General features: G+C 39.0%; 1 protein-coding gene across 1 annotated transcript in view; it reads left to right on the top strand.

Moving 5' to 3' along the window:
- pepd (peptidase D) overlaps positions 1 to 15,928 on the top strand; it is a 61,343-nt gene that overhangs the window by 11,683 nt on the left and 33,732 nt on the right. Inside the window, exons 5-8 of the mRNA XM_034305155.2 lie at positions 4,205 to 4,252; positions 6,143 to 6,204; positions 8,207 to 8,251; positions 12,035 to 12,110. Coding sequence (XP_034161046.1) covers positions 4,205 to 4,252; positions 6,143 to 6,204; positions 8,207 to 8,251; positions 12,035 to 12,110 — 231 coding nt within the window. The remainder of the gene's footprint in view (positions 1 to 4,204; positions 4,253 to 6,142; positions 6,205 to 8,206; positions 8,252 to 12,034; positions 12,111 to 15,928) is intronic.

Genomic DNA, 15,928 nt, shown 5'->3' with positions numbered 1-15,928 from the left:
AACTCGTATTAACAGTCCACAAATTAACAGTTTATTTTAACATTGTGTTGGCATTGAAGACAGCGAGATATGAAAATAGTTCATTTTCTCAAGTCAGCCTGTGTAGTTATACAAGATAAAATTTAAAAATTTACTTAAGCTGGTACTGACAGGCCCAGAGGCCACGCCTCCTTTACTTAGACTGACTGGCACAAAGGCCACGCCTCCTTCATTGGGACTGACAGGCACAGAGGCCACGCCTCCTTCTTTAGAATCATAGTTCTAATAACTCTAATTTTGCATTTTTATTCATATTCCATGTGCAGCATGAATCCTAAATGGAAATGTTATTGATCTGTTTACAGGCTTCTCGCTGCCCCGAGCGTGATTTAGTCAATTTGGTTTCTTCAGATTGAACAATTTTAATGTCATTAATCTTGATTACCTATAATATGAGTAAAAAATTGAATAATTAAAGATACACAAGTGGATTTTTGTGGAGATCCGTTCAGTGGAGTTGATTTTTTTTGCTTTTGTCAGAAAATTTCTGCTCAGATTTAAAAAGTCATTTTTACACAGAGCCCACGGCTCCCATTTCCATTTTACTGATTAAGACTTTCTCTGAAACTTTTACTCATGGAAAGTGCAGTAACGAGCTGACAAGATAAGCGTTCGGGAACTAAATTACTAAAGTTAAAAGAAATGGAATAATTTTGTTAGGGTTCAAGTGAAGAGAAGCTTCACTTTAAAGCTGTAACTTTTTTAAAGCTGTAACTTTCAGACATCTTCAGGACCGAAGAGTTTATGTTTGTGGATTCTCAGTAACATGACTGAGGGAACAACTGTTTATAGCTGCTGTAACGTAAGTGAGAACAGGAACTAACTTGTTCTGTGGTTGTTCCATGACATTAAATATAACATTAAATGGACATGGACATTAAATAACATGACAAGCTGGTGAGGGATTGAGTGTGTACAGCTGCTATAACGTTAATGAGAACTCGTTTCACAACATAAAATGTAACTATAAATGGATATAAAGTGTGATGATCTTTAATCAGTACAGTTGTTAGTGTTTGTTATATTTTTATTGATTAAAAAGAAAGAATTTCGTAGGCAGCAGCTGCTCCGTGACATCAGCCATGCTACTAAACTAACCAAGGAGGAAGCGTAAGCTAAGGAACCGCCTACTCTTGGATATTATTCCTTTGATTCGTGTGTCTGTGTCAGAGAAAATCATGGTACTCGTGATCTCCTTGTAAAAACAGATGGTGGAGACATTTTAATTGTTCATGACCTTAAATAGTCATATCGCCGTCCCCTCGCGTGATCAGTCGAGTCTCTTTGTTACGAGTAAAACTGTAAAGCTCTTATTTCTGAGAGATTTGGCTCTGACTCTGTGCTTTCTCCTTGGTCAAGCTTTGCCCGAGGCTGTGTTTAGCTGAGCGCTACATATCACATCACAAGGGCTCCAGATCTGTCAGCTTTCCCCCGGTGATCTGACTGCTGATTGATTTACGCTCCTGCTATTAACCTGAGAATTAGAGGGAGGTTCTGTCCTTAATGCCGAGGACGTTGGAATATCAGCGCGCTATTAACCCTAGTTAGGATTTTTTGATTATGATTCAGGGTTCTGCTGTGTAGTCATAAAACAAACAAGGTGCAATGTCTGTAAAGTGATGTTACATATTTGTAGAAGAATTTCTAACAGGAACTTAATGAAGTCACAATCACACACACACACATCTACATCCGGATTTCTGTACACTAATCAAGTTGAATGTATTAAAGAGTTCTGAGAGTGATCTCGCTCGATATCTCAGCTCGAAAATTTTAAACAATTTTAGCCGAGTGCACTCCATCCGTCTTTCCCCCCGTTTGATTTATTACTCCTTTAAACGTGGTCAGAGAGTCGCAGCTTTCGTATTGTTCCCAGCGTGTTTGTAATTTGTCTGGGTACGGGACATTAAGTACGCATCACCAGGGCTCCATGTTACATTAATCTGGTGTTCTGTGTGGATTTATTAGCTCCAGAGTAAGAGCCACTATAGCCTTCATTTGTTTTTAAAGGCCAAACCCTGCTGTTCTTTTTGCTGATGGGCAGAATGAGATACTGTACCTTAAATAGCTCATTTGTAGGCTGCTGTCCCTGGACAAGTTGATGTTTGAAGACAAAAAAATTCCAGAAGACAGCATTAAAACATATAAAACACCAAACACACTAAAAACAATATACTAATAATTTACATGAGCGTGCTGCGTAACTAAACATGTATCAACATGCTGGCACTCCTGATTTCCGAGCCGCCATCTTTTATTTTATTTTTAATTAAAGCAATGCTTTTAAACTCTCTTAAATCAGCAGATCTAAAATGCAGACTTGACTATGATAATTGTATTACATAATCACCTTCTGTAAAGCACCGAGTCAGCATGTTTGCGATCTTGTATACAAATTCTCCAGGCAAAGGAGGAGCAAGATCATTTCGGATTTAAATCTAATACTGCATTTGAGGTTTAACATCCATACTTGCGCTTTAGATTAGATTTATTATAGTCAGTGATGCAGATGAAATAAAGACTGGTGTAACTCTGGTGATGAGGAGGTTCTTTATCTTTGCTGTAACTTTGGAGGCAGAAAATCAGGAGGATTTGAGCTGCTTGTGTGACGTGACTATATACACACACACACGTCGTGTCACGTGTTGGTGAAAATAGTCAATGCTGATAGTTTTAGTTACAATGCAAAGTTAGAATATTGGCAATGCAATGTTTTCCATTCAGCATATCATAAATCTCCTCCTATTCACTAACAATATTACATTACCATTATTTACATTTTTTTGGAACCATAGAGCTTTGACTTTCCAGCAATAGAACCAGAGTTTTTTTTTTTTTTTTTTTTTTACTTTGTTGACAAAAATCTAATATGCAAAAAGATAAAGCAAGATCTTGACTGGTCGAGAGAGTGTTTAATGTGTTGCTCAGTCTACTGTTTAACAAGAATCATTGTGCTTTGCTGTAACACTTTGGGACACTTTCCTGTATTTGTGATGGGCTTGTTCACAGCCTTTAGTTTTGTCCGGTATTAATGATTATCACAAGAGTTAATGTCAAGCTTAAGTCGTTTGAGCTATTTAAACCTTTAAACGCCACTTTTTCTAGTGAGAATTCTAACTTCTTTCACAGTTTCCACAGTTTTTTCTTTCATTCACATCTCTTCTTCTTCTCATCTTCTTATAGAAAACTGGGCTAAGGTTGAGATTAACCTCTGCACCATCGTTATCTTAAATATATTGTATCCTATATTTACCAGTTCAGGTTTCATCTCACAGCTAAAATGTCATCATACCCCAGTGCACCATGTCTTCAGTTCCTGCTATTTATAAGGTGATGATAATGAGCTACAGCAGGCTGTGGAGAAAACCAGGCACATCACACCAGCAGGAACATGGACAAGTCTTTATTCTGGACAGAAAAGCAGACACACTGGGGGGGATGGACAGCAACACATCCTGGAGAAATGCTGCTTTAAGACCATTCTCCCCTTCTGTGATTGGCCAGTGATTACATTTCAGTGTGGCACGACTGCAACACACTGATGAAAGTGAAATGCAAAGCAACGGGAATCACATTGACCTCTGACATTCTTTATTAAGAAAAAAAAAAAGCTGTTGATTGTTTTTCGCTGGGAAATGTAAGCAGTGCAGTCAAGGTTTTGCTTTTCAGTGTGGCATCATCATAAATAACAAGCAATTCACTTTGTTGCATTTGTTTCAGTAGACTTTTTTACTCTTTTATAGTCTAGTTTTCATTTTATTCTGTGTGTGTGTGTGTGTGTGTGTGTGTGTGTGTTTCATAAATGTGTGTCCATGTAAATGATCTTAGACTAGCAATGAAGTCCAGTGTGATTATTTTACATTTTTTTTTCAAACTCGCAAGCTTTAGCTGTATAGTTGTTTTCTGTCCCACAATCCTTTGCTTACTTCCTTCAGCTCTCTCTCTCTCTCTCTCTCTCTCTCTCTCTCTCGTTGGGATTCCTGCCTAATTGTGTGTCATTTTTAAATGTTCGTGGCCTGCAGGAGCAGACAGTGATGGACATCATCGGATTGGCCTTTTCTAGGAAAAGGTCCTTTCAGTGACTCTGACTGCAGAAGTGATGTGTGAAATTTCAGAATCTTCAGACTGAATATTAACCTCCCATGAACCTCACGTGTGTCCACAGATTGCTGAGATCCTGACCAACATGAAACCATCCGTCCTCCTCACGCTGGTAAATCCTGTGATTTTTATTCTTCTATTTTGTAGAACAAGACACTGCCCTTTAAATAATTGTGGTGATGTTACACCTAGCATACAGCCGAGTGATGTGGAATTTTATTTATAGTGTAGAGATGCCTTCAGGAAAATACCACCGCGGTGTCATCTTTGTAGCATCATGAAGCCACTTAATCCCAAAAAATAAAAATAAAAAAAACAGAGAGTAATTCAGTCTCACATTTTTACCTGTTGTTTAGTTTTCTTTTCAACTTTTTTGCATTAAAAACAAAGGTACGTCTGCTTTCTCAGTAAAATTTAATATCAAAGTACAAACTAGATTGAAGTGAATCAATGCAATATGTCCACATGCTTCCATAGCAACCGCTTGCTGCGCCGGTCCATGTCACGGACTTAGCATGAAACTGTTGATTTAGCATGAAACACTGGCTAACTGACCCTAGATCAGATTGTTTGGAGTATAGCAATCGCCACACTTAATGGCTATACACAGTTATACCACTGTGCTGTTGAATTCTGGATTCTGATTGGTCAGAAGATGTTGATTACTTTTCTATAACAACAGCTCTGACTGTAGTGCAGCTGCAATACACAGGTTTATATTAATGCGCTTGTGTAACAGTTATGGAAGGAGTCTCCAGTGTCAGAGGTAAAGCTGTACTGTAAGTTTAAGTTTTCTGACATCTTCAGGACAGAGGAGTTTACACTTTACGGTTTATCTTATTAAATTCAAGCGAGAGAAAAAGTAAGGCGACTGTTTATAGCTGCTATAACGTCAGTGAGAACAAGAACTAACCTGTTTCAAAGACGTTCTACAACATTAAATGTAACTATAAAAGGATAAAAAGTATGACATATCAAGTCAAGTCAAGTGGAGTTTATTGTCATTTCAGCCATATACAAGTACATAGTGAAACGAAACAACGTTTCTCCAGGACCAAGGTGCTACATAAGACAACACAGAACGACACAGAGCTACGGGGACTACGTAAATTACATAAATTAAACATCAAGTGCACAAGTGCAAACGTGCGGACGCACAAGACAGAACAAGACAGTACAATAACTACAACGCCGACCAGTACGCAGTTCTGTTTGAAAGTGGCCAAGTGACAATAGTGCAAGTAATACAGAGTTTGGTATAAATAGCTGAAGTAATGTAAACATGGTATTGTTTATGTGTAAACATATTATTCTTTAATTAAAAAAAAAATGTAATCACTGTCAAATTGTTGTGGTTTGAGAGGAATAAACCACTTCAGGATGTGCTGTTAGAGTAAAATAATCAACGTTAGTGTGGGATCAGTAACTCCTCTGCACTGTTGATTATTTTTCTATAACAGCATGACACGGAGGGGTCTAGCCACTTTTTTTTATCCAGATTTCCTGCTTTAAATGGTTTCTCCTGTACTGATTTACTTCACTGTAATGCATCTCTGTAAAAAAAAAAAAAAACACACACACTAAACCCTGCTACAATAAGCTTCATTCTCAGTTGAGAAGATTGATGTCCACTTCCACAAAGTGGATGTGACCTACAAATCGCTGGCTGCCTCCATACACTTCCGACGCTTTCTAACATGAATAGCTCCAATTTACCACTAAACCATCATTCTGCACCATCAACATCAACGTCTCGGCTCTGCCGTCTCCGGCACACTCAGTACGAACGAGGGAACCTTCCTTTTCTCCGTCTGAACAGACAGATTGTATTCAATTGAGGGGTTTTGAACAGCAATAATGGGTTTGGATAATAAGACACTTGAACATAGCCTTGAGAGTCTCTCATTTGTGCTCCCTCTCACATTCTCTTTCTGCTTCTCTCCCTCCCTCTCTCTCTCTCTCTCTCTCTCTCTCTCTCTCTCTCTCTCGCTCTCTCCTCCAGCGAGGCGTGAACACAGACAGTGGCAGTATCTGTCGTGAAGCGTCCTTTGAAGGAATCAGCCGGTGAGTTTCTAATGTACAGAAGTGCAAGAAAAAAAATCAGCATCTCGTTATTACAAGAAAATATCTCATTTTTACAGCAAAAGCATCTTATTATTCTGAGGAGAAAAGCATCTTGTTGTGAGAAACATTTTATTACTACGAGAAAAACATCTCATTATTGCGAGAAAAGCAGGGCCATGATGTTTTCTTGTAATAACTAGATGATGATGATGGTGATTTTGCCCAACATTGTACGAGGTTTTTTTTCAGTCATTTTCCTGAGAGGTTTTAATACGACATTAAATAAACAGCATTCCTCCTGTTTCATGGAAAGCTGACGAGTTTTATTTTACATCATTTAGAGTAACAATTAATTAAGTCTCTAATAGAGGAGTGTGAACAGTTTAGAAAGTAATTTCGAAGACTTTTGTGAGACTAATATATGAATCTGTTAAGGGCTTTCTATTCCATCGGTTATCTCCACACACAGACACTTTACAGATCTTCTGCGAGTCTTTTCTTTGATGTAGGACAGATTGAGAGGATGAAATGGCCGTTATCTCTCTAAATTAAATTGCAGTTCAGTAAATCAGTAGATATTTGAGACGGAATCGGATTAGAACGTTTCTGAGGCTTTGATTAAAGATGAATCTCTCGGCTCTCACTGGCGTTTCATGAAAAGAAGCAGAAGTTCTTAAATCCGGGATCCTGATTACTCGTTTTTAATGTGATAGTTATTATCATCACATCCTAATTAACCTGGTTTCATTATCACACAAAAAGACACAGAAATGAAACTTTCTAATAAAGTCTTAATGTCTTATGCAGAATAAATACACTGCTGATGTGCTGAATTCTATACAGAATGCATTTTTTATTTTATTTTTTAAAATTTGAGTTATTGATATTTGCGCCCTGTTCAGAACTATTCTTACAAATTTTCATCGTTCATACTCCTTTATCCTTGTGTGTGTGTGCTTTTTGGTCTTTTAATTGGTAATCCAAATCTATGTAATAATCCTGGGGATATTTGATCTGTTTCCGCCCCCAGATGAGATAAAGTCATTAATTACATTAATACAGTCATCAGTAAGGGTGTAAACTTCACGCTTCCACAAGATACTCTACGATTTCGGTGCAACTTTTCGATATTTGATGATGCCACTAATTCTGATACAATTCAACATATTAACCTCTGATCGATATGTGACTTTATTCAGAATCTGAGGTAGTTTATGAATAAGGATGATGTAGAGAAGGACGATTTTAAAAGAGTGAATTCTTTTTTACGCACCAGTTCTCTGTCCTTTTATGATAATAATCAGTCTAGTAATCGTCCGATTGTTAGCTAGGTGTGCCAGGTCCGGGTGTTTAAATCATTTATAGCTTTAGCCATCGCTAATTCCAACTGTGAGACGCAGAGGCCATTTAAATCACGTTCTGTACAAAACCTCTTAATAATCACTGAACAAAACATTTTGCTTCACCACAATCATACATCATTATAATCTTCGGTGTTTTTATAGAGGACAATCAACTAAGAGTAAAAAAGCGTATTAGCCTGTCTTAACCTAATGATTTACAGCCCAAAACAGCTTTCACTAAAAATGTGTTTTTTCTCTTTAAGTTTAAAATGCGATTTTTTTTTTTTATTTACAAAGAAGCAAAAGAAACACAAGTCTCAGGTTTTTAAATGTTGTGTCTGTGATTTCTGGAAATAAAAACGAAAAATGGTGGATTTTGACACAATAATCAAATAACTATTCATCTGTTTATTTCTGAATTTCTGTTTCTGACATGAAAATAGAATAAAGAAATGTACACAGATCCTCAACACCTCGTCAAAGCAATACTCTAATTCACATATCTGTATTCACATATCTCTGTGCTTTTCGCTGACTTGCATTTACCTTTACATTATAAAATTATAACGTATATTTTAAGTCCTAGCTGTTTTTGGTAAACCGCTTTTCTTTTTTTTTTCCTTGATGCTGTTTAAGTGGATTTTTTTTTTCTCTTTTAGCTTCCAAGTGAACAACTCGCTCCTGCATCCCGTTATCGTGGAATGGTAAGATTTTCTTTACTCGTGAATCAATTCTGTTCTCTGTCTCAGGTCTCATTTATCAAAGTGAAAAGTGTAGAACGATTCTGTACGTAAGAGCTGCCAGTGTGCAGTTCACATTTATCACACGTGTACAGTGAATGTTGATAAATCCTGGACATTTCTCTGCTCGTACACAACAACACACATTTACATAAAGAAACGCCTCCAAATCACCATATATGGTAAACAACTTCACGTTAAAGTGTGAATCCGTCGCTACGTGTGTGCAGACTACTGCCCTAATTACATGTAGAAAAAACTTCAGAAAAAGATATCATGATACCCCCAGAAGTGTATTATAACATAGTTTATCGTGATATCGGTATTATATAGTCGTATCACTCAGCTCTAACTGTCTGTGCTTGATGTATATAGGTTTTATTATAGGAAGTATGTTGTGTGTTTGGGATACGTGCAATGTGATGAGTGTCAGATGGCGACATTAGTATTGTTTTGGTATTGAAATTTCTGGTTTCGTGACAACGGGACGGAAGGTTTGAGAGTTTTAAGAGACTGATATAACTAATTAAATGATTCAGATATTTTCATCGGCTCATCAGACACGCCGTCTTTTTTGCAACACACTGATCTTCTTTTCTTGGATGTAGTCTGTAATTTGAAACGATGAGCCAGCTGTGCAGTAAATTCCAATTAACAACGTCAGAAGATGTACGGGAATCAGATTAGGAAACTTGTCACGTTCGTTTTTTGTGAGTCTTTGATAAAAAGTTGAAATGAAGGCGGCTCAGCTTGCTTTCTTGGCGAGCAGGACGTCTTTAATCGGAGCTGGTGAGTCTTACTGTGTGTCAGCATCATTTTTCTGATGAACTTCATCTCATCAGCACACAAAAGATATGCAAATGAAATACTCTAATAAGGCTTTAATGTGTGTTGCTGCTTTGATACTGATAGCGTTATATAAAGTGTGTTTGTGCGGAGGGGAGAAATGAACTTCGGTGACCAGCGCAGAGCCTGAGTGAAGTTTCTGAACATGCTGAGTAAACAATGCTTTACCCGAGTGTCTCAGATGTCAACACATAAAGCTTTCCGAGCGTATCTGACTATCTGAACCGCCTCACACATATTTCCCACGCTGCTAATTTGGAGCCGAGGCACTCTGTTCAAGCCGAGCCATCCAGGGACACCGAGGCCAGAAGACATCAGCAAGCGCACGAACACGATCGGCCTTTCCCCAGCTAATTTTGCAGAAGCTTTCCAAGACAGGACTCTCGTTCTTTCTCTCCCTCTCTCCCTCTTTCATTTCCTCTCTGTGTCAGAGTAATGGTTTGCGTGCCTGGCTGGCTGCTCTCTGCATTACTCTCACTCTCGTTCAGCGACTGGTAGGAAGCGGCTTCATTACAGCTGCACTCAGCCCAGACCTTCCTTCCTTCCCTTCTTCCCTCCATCCTTCCATCCTTCCTTTCCTCCATCCTTCCATCCCTCCTTCCTTTCTTCCCTTCATCCCTCATTCACTTCCCTACATCAGCACTGAGACTGATGTTTTCACTCAAATACCTCAAGATTCAAAATTTCAAATTCAGTTTCTGTTTTTCCAATTCAGATCTTCAAACATGCAGAAAATATTTAATATAATATGCCATGTAAACAACAGAATGCCAAAAAAATGTCACCAAATAGGCAAGTGCTGTCATCAACAAACCTGAGTGACCATGTGAGAGTGGGGTGGCGACAGCATCCAAACATCCCAGTTTACCAAAACACTCTACGCCCATCAACTCTGCAGATCTGCGCCTTTACCTATGACTAAAAATCTTGTCTGAACAAATAGGTTTTCAGTCCAGACTTGATTGAGAAAGATTGAGACTGTGTCTGTGTCCTGAGCATTAGTTGGAATGCTGTTCCAAAGCTCGGGGGCTTTGTAGGAAAAAGCTGCACCCCCTGATGTAGTCGTCATTATTCTAGGTACTAATAAAAAGCCTGCACCTTTTAATTGATGCAGATGTTGTGGATCATAAAAGAGCATAAGTTCGCTCAGGTACTGTGGTGCGAGACCGTTCAGTGATTTGTATGCAATTAGTAGTATTTTATAATCAATACAAACTTTTTCTGGGAGCCAATACAGTGTGGATAAGATAGGGGTGATGTGGTCATATGTTCTGCTCACTGAAATGTGTAAAGAACTGGCTGTGACTAGATGTCAGTACACATTATATTAAATGTGTTAAAATACTTCCCTAATCACATAGCACATAAAGAAACTGTTGTATATGGCCGTGTGTGTGTGTGTGTGTGTGTGTGTGTGTGTGTGTAGATTCACTCCCGTGGTTTATTTGGTGCTACTTCTGGAGCCTTATTAGTCCATTATGACAGCTTTGCATTGAGTCATTGTAAGTGATGTGTGTATACACACACACACACACACACACACACACACCACTCACCCAGGTCTCGGATGCGAAGTGCATCATTAGTGACTAAATAAGTTCAGGAATAGAAACATTGAAATAGAAAATAGAAACAGCTCCGGTGTTGTGCGTTTGTGTTTTTATCTTTTTTATGTACTGAGTAACTTTTTTTTTTTTTTTTTTTTTGTTCCTGTGTTAATGGTGTAAAAGACTCTCACATTTCCTCCATCACAGTTTTTTGGTAAAAATAAACACTACACGTCTGGAGATAATTTAAGATCTGCCGCTTTGACACAAATTAAGCATCGCTATTGTCGAGCTCACAGCTCGGCTCTTCAGCTGTCAGATATTTAACAGAGTGAAAACCACAGTATGATAATGTTTTATCCCAAGACACTACAGACGTTTTTGGTTACATCTGCGTCATGGAAGTCATGTGCGCACGTTGGTTTTTTTTTTTCCCTTTTTAAGCATTTATCTTAAAGTTGTTGGTCATGTAGAATCAGTTACACACTCGCATAGCCAAAACATATCCAAACCCACACACTAGCCTTCTAAATAAGTGTCTAGTTCTTCAGTTGTTTCTTTCACATTTACACTTGAAAGCGTCTTTTAAGTCTAGCTTAATGAGTCAAAGCTAGCCTGTGGAGCATAAGCTAACCTAGAGAGTGAAAGCTAACCCTCAGACGTCTCAAACTTAGTGTCTCTAACAGAGGGCTGTCAATCAAGAATGCTCATTAGAATATTAGGCCACACCCACCCAGCTTTTGGATCAGCTTGATCAGCGAGTTCATGTAGAATATGTTTTTTTTATTATCTATTTTCATATAAACTTTGATGCAAGTTTTTTATGTTTCATATCATGCAACAATATTTTACACCATATTTACTGGGTCTCTCTGTCTGTCTGTCTGTCTCTCTGCTTGTCTGTCTCTCTGCCTGTCTGTCTGTCTGTCTCTCTGTCTGTCTGCCTGTCTGTCTCTCTGTCTGTCTGCCTGTCTGTCTGTCTGTCTCTCTGTCTGTCTGTCTGCCTGTCTGTCTGTCTGTCTGTCTCTCTGTCTGTCTGTCTCTCTGTCTGTCTCTCTGTCTGTCTGCCTGTCTGTCTCTCTGTCTGTCTCTCTGTCTGTCTGCCTGTCTGTCTGTCTGTCTCTCTCTCTGTCTGTCTCTCTGTCTGTCTGTCTGTCTCTCTGTCTGCCTGTCTGTGTCTCTGCCTGTCTGTGTCTCTGCCTGTCTGTCTGTCTGTCTCTCTGTCTGTCTGTCTCTCTGCCTGTCTGTCTCTCTGCCTGTCTGTCTCTCTGCCTGTCTGCCTCTCTGCCTGTCTGCCTGTCTGTCTCTCTGCCTGTCTGTCTGTCTGTCTGTCTGTCTCTCTGTCTCGCTGCAGTCGTCTGATTAAGACAGATATGGAGTTGGAGGTTCTGCGCTACACTAACCGCATTTCCAGTGAAGCTCACAAAGAGGTATGTGCGTGCGTGTGTGTGTGTGTGTGTGTGTGTTCAGGGTTATTAAGGCCACAGGGCGATGGACTCTAAGTGTTCTCATGTCCAGGCTCAGGATATTTAAAGCTCTGCTCTGGTCAGTAAGCTGTTTTTTAGCGCTGCAGGCCGAGTGATCGTCACATCCAGCTCTGATTTACATAAAAAGTGTTTCTTTAGAGGTCAACATGTAAAATTTTTCCACATCAAACACGGGGCCTTCAAGCAACACGACCAGAATCGTTTGTCTTCATTCACCTTCTGCTGAGATCAAGGCTTCATGTCCTCTGTGTTTCCTCTGGAGTTGAAGCTGAAGAACGAAGTGAGAGGAGCTGACGTAAATCGTTCAGAGTTTTAGACTTTTCTGATAATGAACATGAAAAAAGAAAATGTTTACAAGTGACTAAAGACTACTAAAGTGTTTTTTTTTTTTTCTAATTGACCTTGCAGTTTTAAAAACTTTTTTCAGTTTTGTGTTTTGATTTTTGGCCAAGCGTGTTCTGAATTTGAGTTTTGATCAGGAATTTTAATTTTGGTGCATCATTACTAGAAACACTTTTAACAATCACACACCGCTTCTTTAATCAGCACACACTTGAAAAGGATGATAATCATTATTATTATTATTATTATTATTATTATTATTAGTATTTGTACTTTTGTTATTCTCTCCCTCTGTCTCTCTGTCCATCCATCTCTCTCTCTCTCTCTCTCTGTCTCTGTCTCTCTCTTTTTTTCTCCCTCTGCATGTGTGTGTCTCTCTGTCCGCCTGTCTCTCTCTCTCAGTCTCTCCGTCTATCCCGCATTCTCTCTCTCTCTCTCTCTCTCTCTCTCTCTCTCTCTCTCTCTCTCACACACACACATTATTTGCTTGACACTGAAAGACAGTGTGTCCGAGTGGAGCTGGGATGCTGGATGTATGTGTGGGTGATTTTATTTTTTTTAAATGGATTGGATTCTGGATTGGACCCAACTGCATTCATAAACACGATCTGCTTCAGCTTCCCAGGAGTCTTTTCAACAAATGTAACAAATGAATCATGGTAAATTCCCCGCGTGCCCACGCCGCTCGCGCCGCAGCATTGCCGCTAATCTCCCTGGACATTTTCAGCACATTTCCCTCAATATTAATGTCCCGTTAGTGCTTATAAATTCCTGTGTATAAAGTGATATTTTTTTTCCTATATAATACATTTTCCATTAATTAGTCCTTATAATAGACAACGAATTCATTCCTGTTAGCCAGAAAACCTCAGGAAGTTTTCTGTAGCGAGCCGTAAGCCTGGAGTGGATTAAAATAACTGATGGTCACATAGTAGAACGTGGGCATCATTTCCTCCTGTGTGTGTAAAGAGAGAGAAAGAAAAAGGCTTTCACAGAAGGTTAATGAAGTGTCGTAAATTAATAGTGGGAGCTGACACTTTTCCTAGAATCCTTTTTCCTGCAGTATTCTTGTCATAGCATTGTGTCGTGTACAATGCTATTGAAACATCTGGAACATCTGTGGTGCTTAATTTTTTTTGTTTTGTTTTTTTTTGCTTGTTATTGGTGTAACTCTCACACACATGGACAGGTCACAGCTCTCAGATGAATAAGCAGTGCAGCCTGAAAGCGTGTGCCCTTGTGTTAAGAGGTTGATCCGGAGCAGCGCGATTGTTTTGTCTGTTCACTCGGCCTTGGGAAGGCCCGAGGGTCTCAGCCAATAAAACCTTCGTCTTGTATTAAGGGACATAGGTCTTCATAAGTGCCACTTCAGCCAGCAACTGATTAAGACAAACGCCTTCTCGCTGCACACTCGCCTGCCCAGCAGTATTGGATATTAATTTTCAGAAGCTGCAGAGGCTCTGGACACCGGCGCTGCTCTTCAGCTGATGGAGTGTGAGTGCACAGAGGTGGTAGATGAGTTAGGAAGAATGCAGGAGAAAATGGGGAGAAAATGCAAGAATTGATGTGTTCACTATGCAAGAAACACAGGGCTTCTATCCAAATCCAATGACGGGTTAACTGTAGGGCCGAGTGGCCCCTGCGTCTGAGGGGTCTCAGTCTGGAGCCTGTTTTTTTTCCTCTCAATGTTTTTAAATGAAGGTCAGTAGTTTTCAGACCAACAATTTATTATTTTTAAGTGAGTGAACATAACCGGGGTGCATGTAAGTCATTAAAAAACACACAGTCTCTTGTTTGTTTTCATTTTTCTGGTGACATCTAGACCAGTCAGGCAGTACAGACGTGCATCTAGGCATCTAATCATTAGAGCTGCTAAAAAAAAAAAGAGAGAGAGAGAGAGAGAAAGAAATGATAGAGGTAGCAGCGTTGGCTGATGTACCAGCGAAATCAACTCATTTTAAACCAATAGGTGTTAGTGGGGAAGCGAGCACAGTGGCTGACATTACTCAAATGTTAATCCATGCCAAGGATAGTATCGACTGCTGCTGAGACTGACACCACCACCGCCAGTGTTTACATCGCTGCTTGCAGTGAAGGTGAGGTGGCTAGCTCGCTAGTCGTGACTATGACTCTCTCCTTCCCCCGAGCTTCTACTGATTGCATCTTCTTAAACCTGAAATGGTGGAAATGCTCGCTTTCCTGTCATCAGTTCTGGATGATTTTTTTTTTTTAATTGGAAAATATTGTATATCTCAGATATCAGATTGTATCAGATCATATCTGAGATAATTATCAGATCATTCAAAGTTCAAAACCACTGAGTTAGTACACCTAACACAGCTTTGTGATTCACATCGACCCATCCAAGTTTATTTAAAAAAAAAAAAAAAAAAAAACAATTTGAAAGGAAAAACATTACGGTCTAAGAATGATTATTTTGTTCTATGGTACATTATAAGCCTTCATATGATTCCTTTAAATGTATAAATCCGAGTCTTAGCCACATTAATGCAGCGATTAAGGGGTCCAAGCACTATCCAGTGTTGTGTAGAAACTTGGTCTTTGCTGAAGCTGTGTTTCATGTGATGGATATTTTTATTTTGTGAAGGAAAACATTTTAGTTCATATTTTAATTATACCTCCACCTGGTGGTGACCTTTTGTTGCATATTGATTTGTTGCGTGGTGCTTCAGTCTTTACTTGTTTGTTAAATTTTTTAAAATAATAAATACTTAAAATAATACATTTCATGCATTTGCCCCAGAGTTTGTGTGCTCAGCTATCTCATACGCTGTACGGATAATATTTAAAGCACTTAACACTTTCAGGCGAGATGAGGTGTTTCTTTAGGATGCAGTGCAATGTGATTGCTACTCGGAAAAATTAGTGTGAATAAATCCCAAAATATATCAGAGAAAAAGAGGCTACGTTAATTTCATGTGTGCTGCTGTGCACTATTCCCCCTTTCACATTTTGATTCTAAAACATTCTACTTGGAATTCTGTAGGAAAGATATTTTCTAGAAGGTAAATAAATTGGGAGCAGGTGATAGTTTTGGGAACTGGATAGCTTCGACACGTATCTCAGGTTGACACACAGAGGCCACGCCCCTTCACTGGGATTGACAGGTGCATAGGCTACGCCCACTTCTCTGGAACTTACGGGTGCAGAGGCCACACCTACTTTACAGGTATACCCTAAGGAGGCACATTTTATATATTACACACACACACACACACACACATACATACATACATATATATATATATATATATATATATATATATATATATATATATATATATATATATATATATATATATATATATATATATGAGACGAGTCGCAGTTAGACAGCGGTGTTCAGGACACATGAGGAGAACGCTGATGCCCCGTTAATGTGCCTCTGGTCAGAGAGA

The sequence above is a fragment of the Pangasianodon hypophthalmus genome, chromosome 6 (genome assembly GCF_027358585.1).
Source record: "Pangasianodon hypophthalmus isolate fPanHyp1 chromosome 6, fPanHyp1.pri, whole genome shotgun sequence".
NCBI lineage: Eukaryota > Metazoa > Chordata > Actinopteri > Siluriformes > Pangasiidae > Pangasianodon > Pangasianodon hypophthalmus.
The sequence above is the reverse complement of the archived record's forward strand: the minus strand, read 5'-3'. Positions and strand labels throughout refer to the sequence as shown.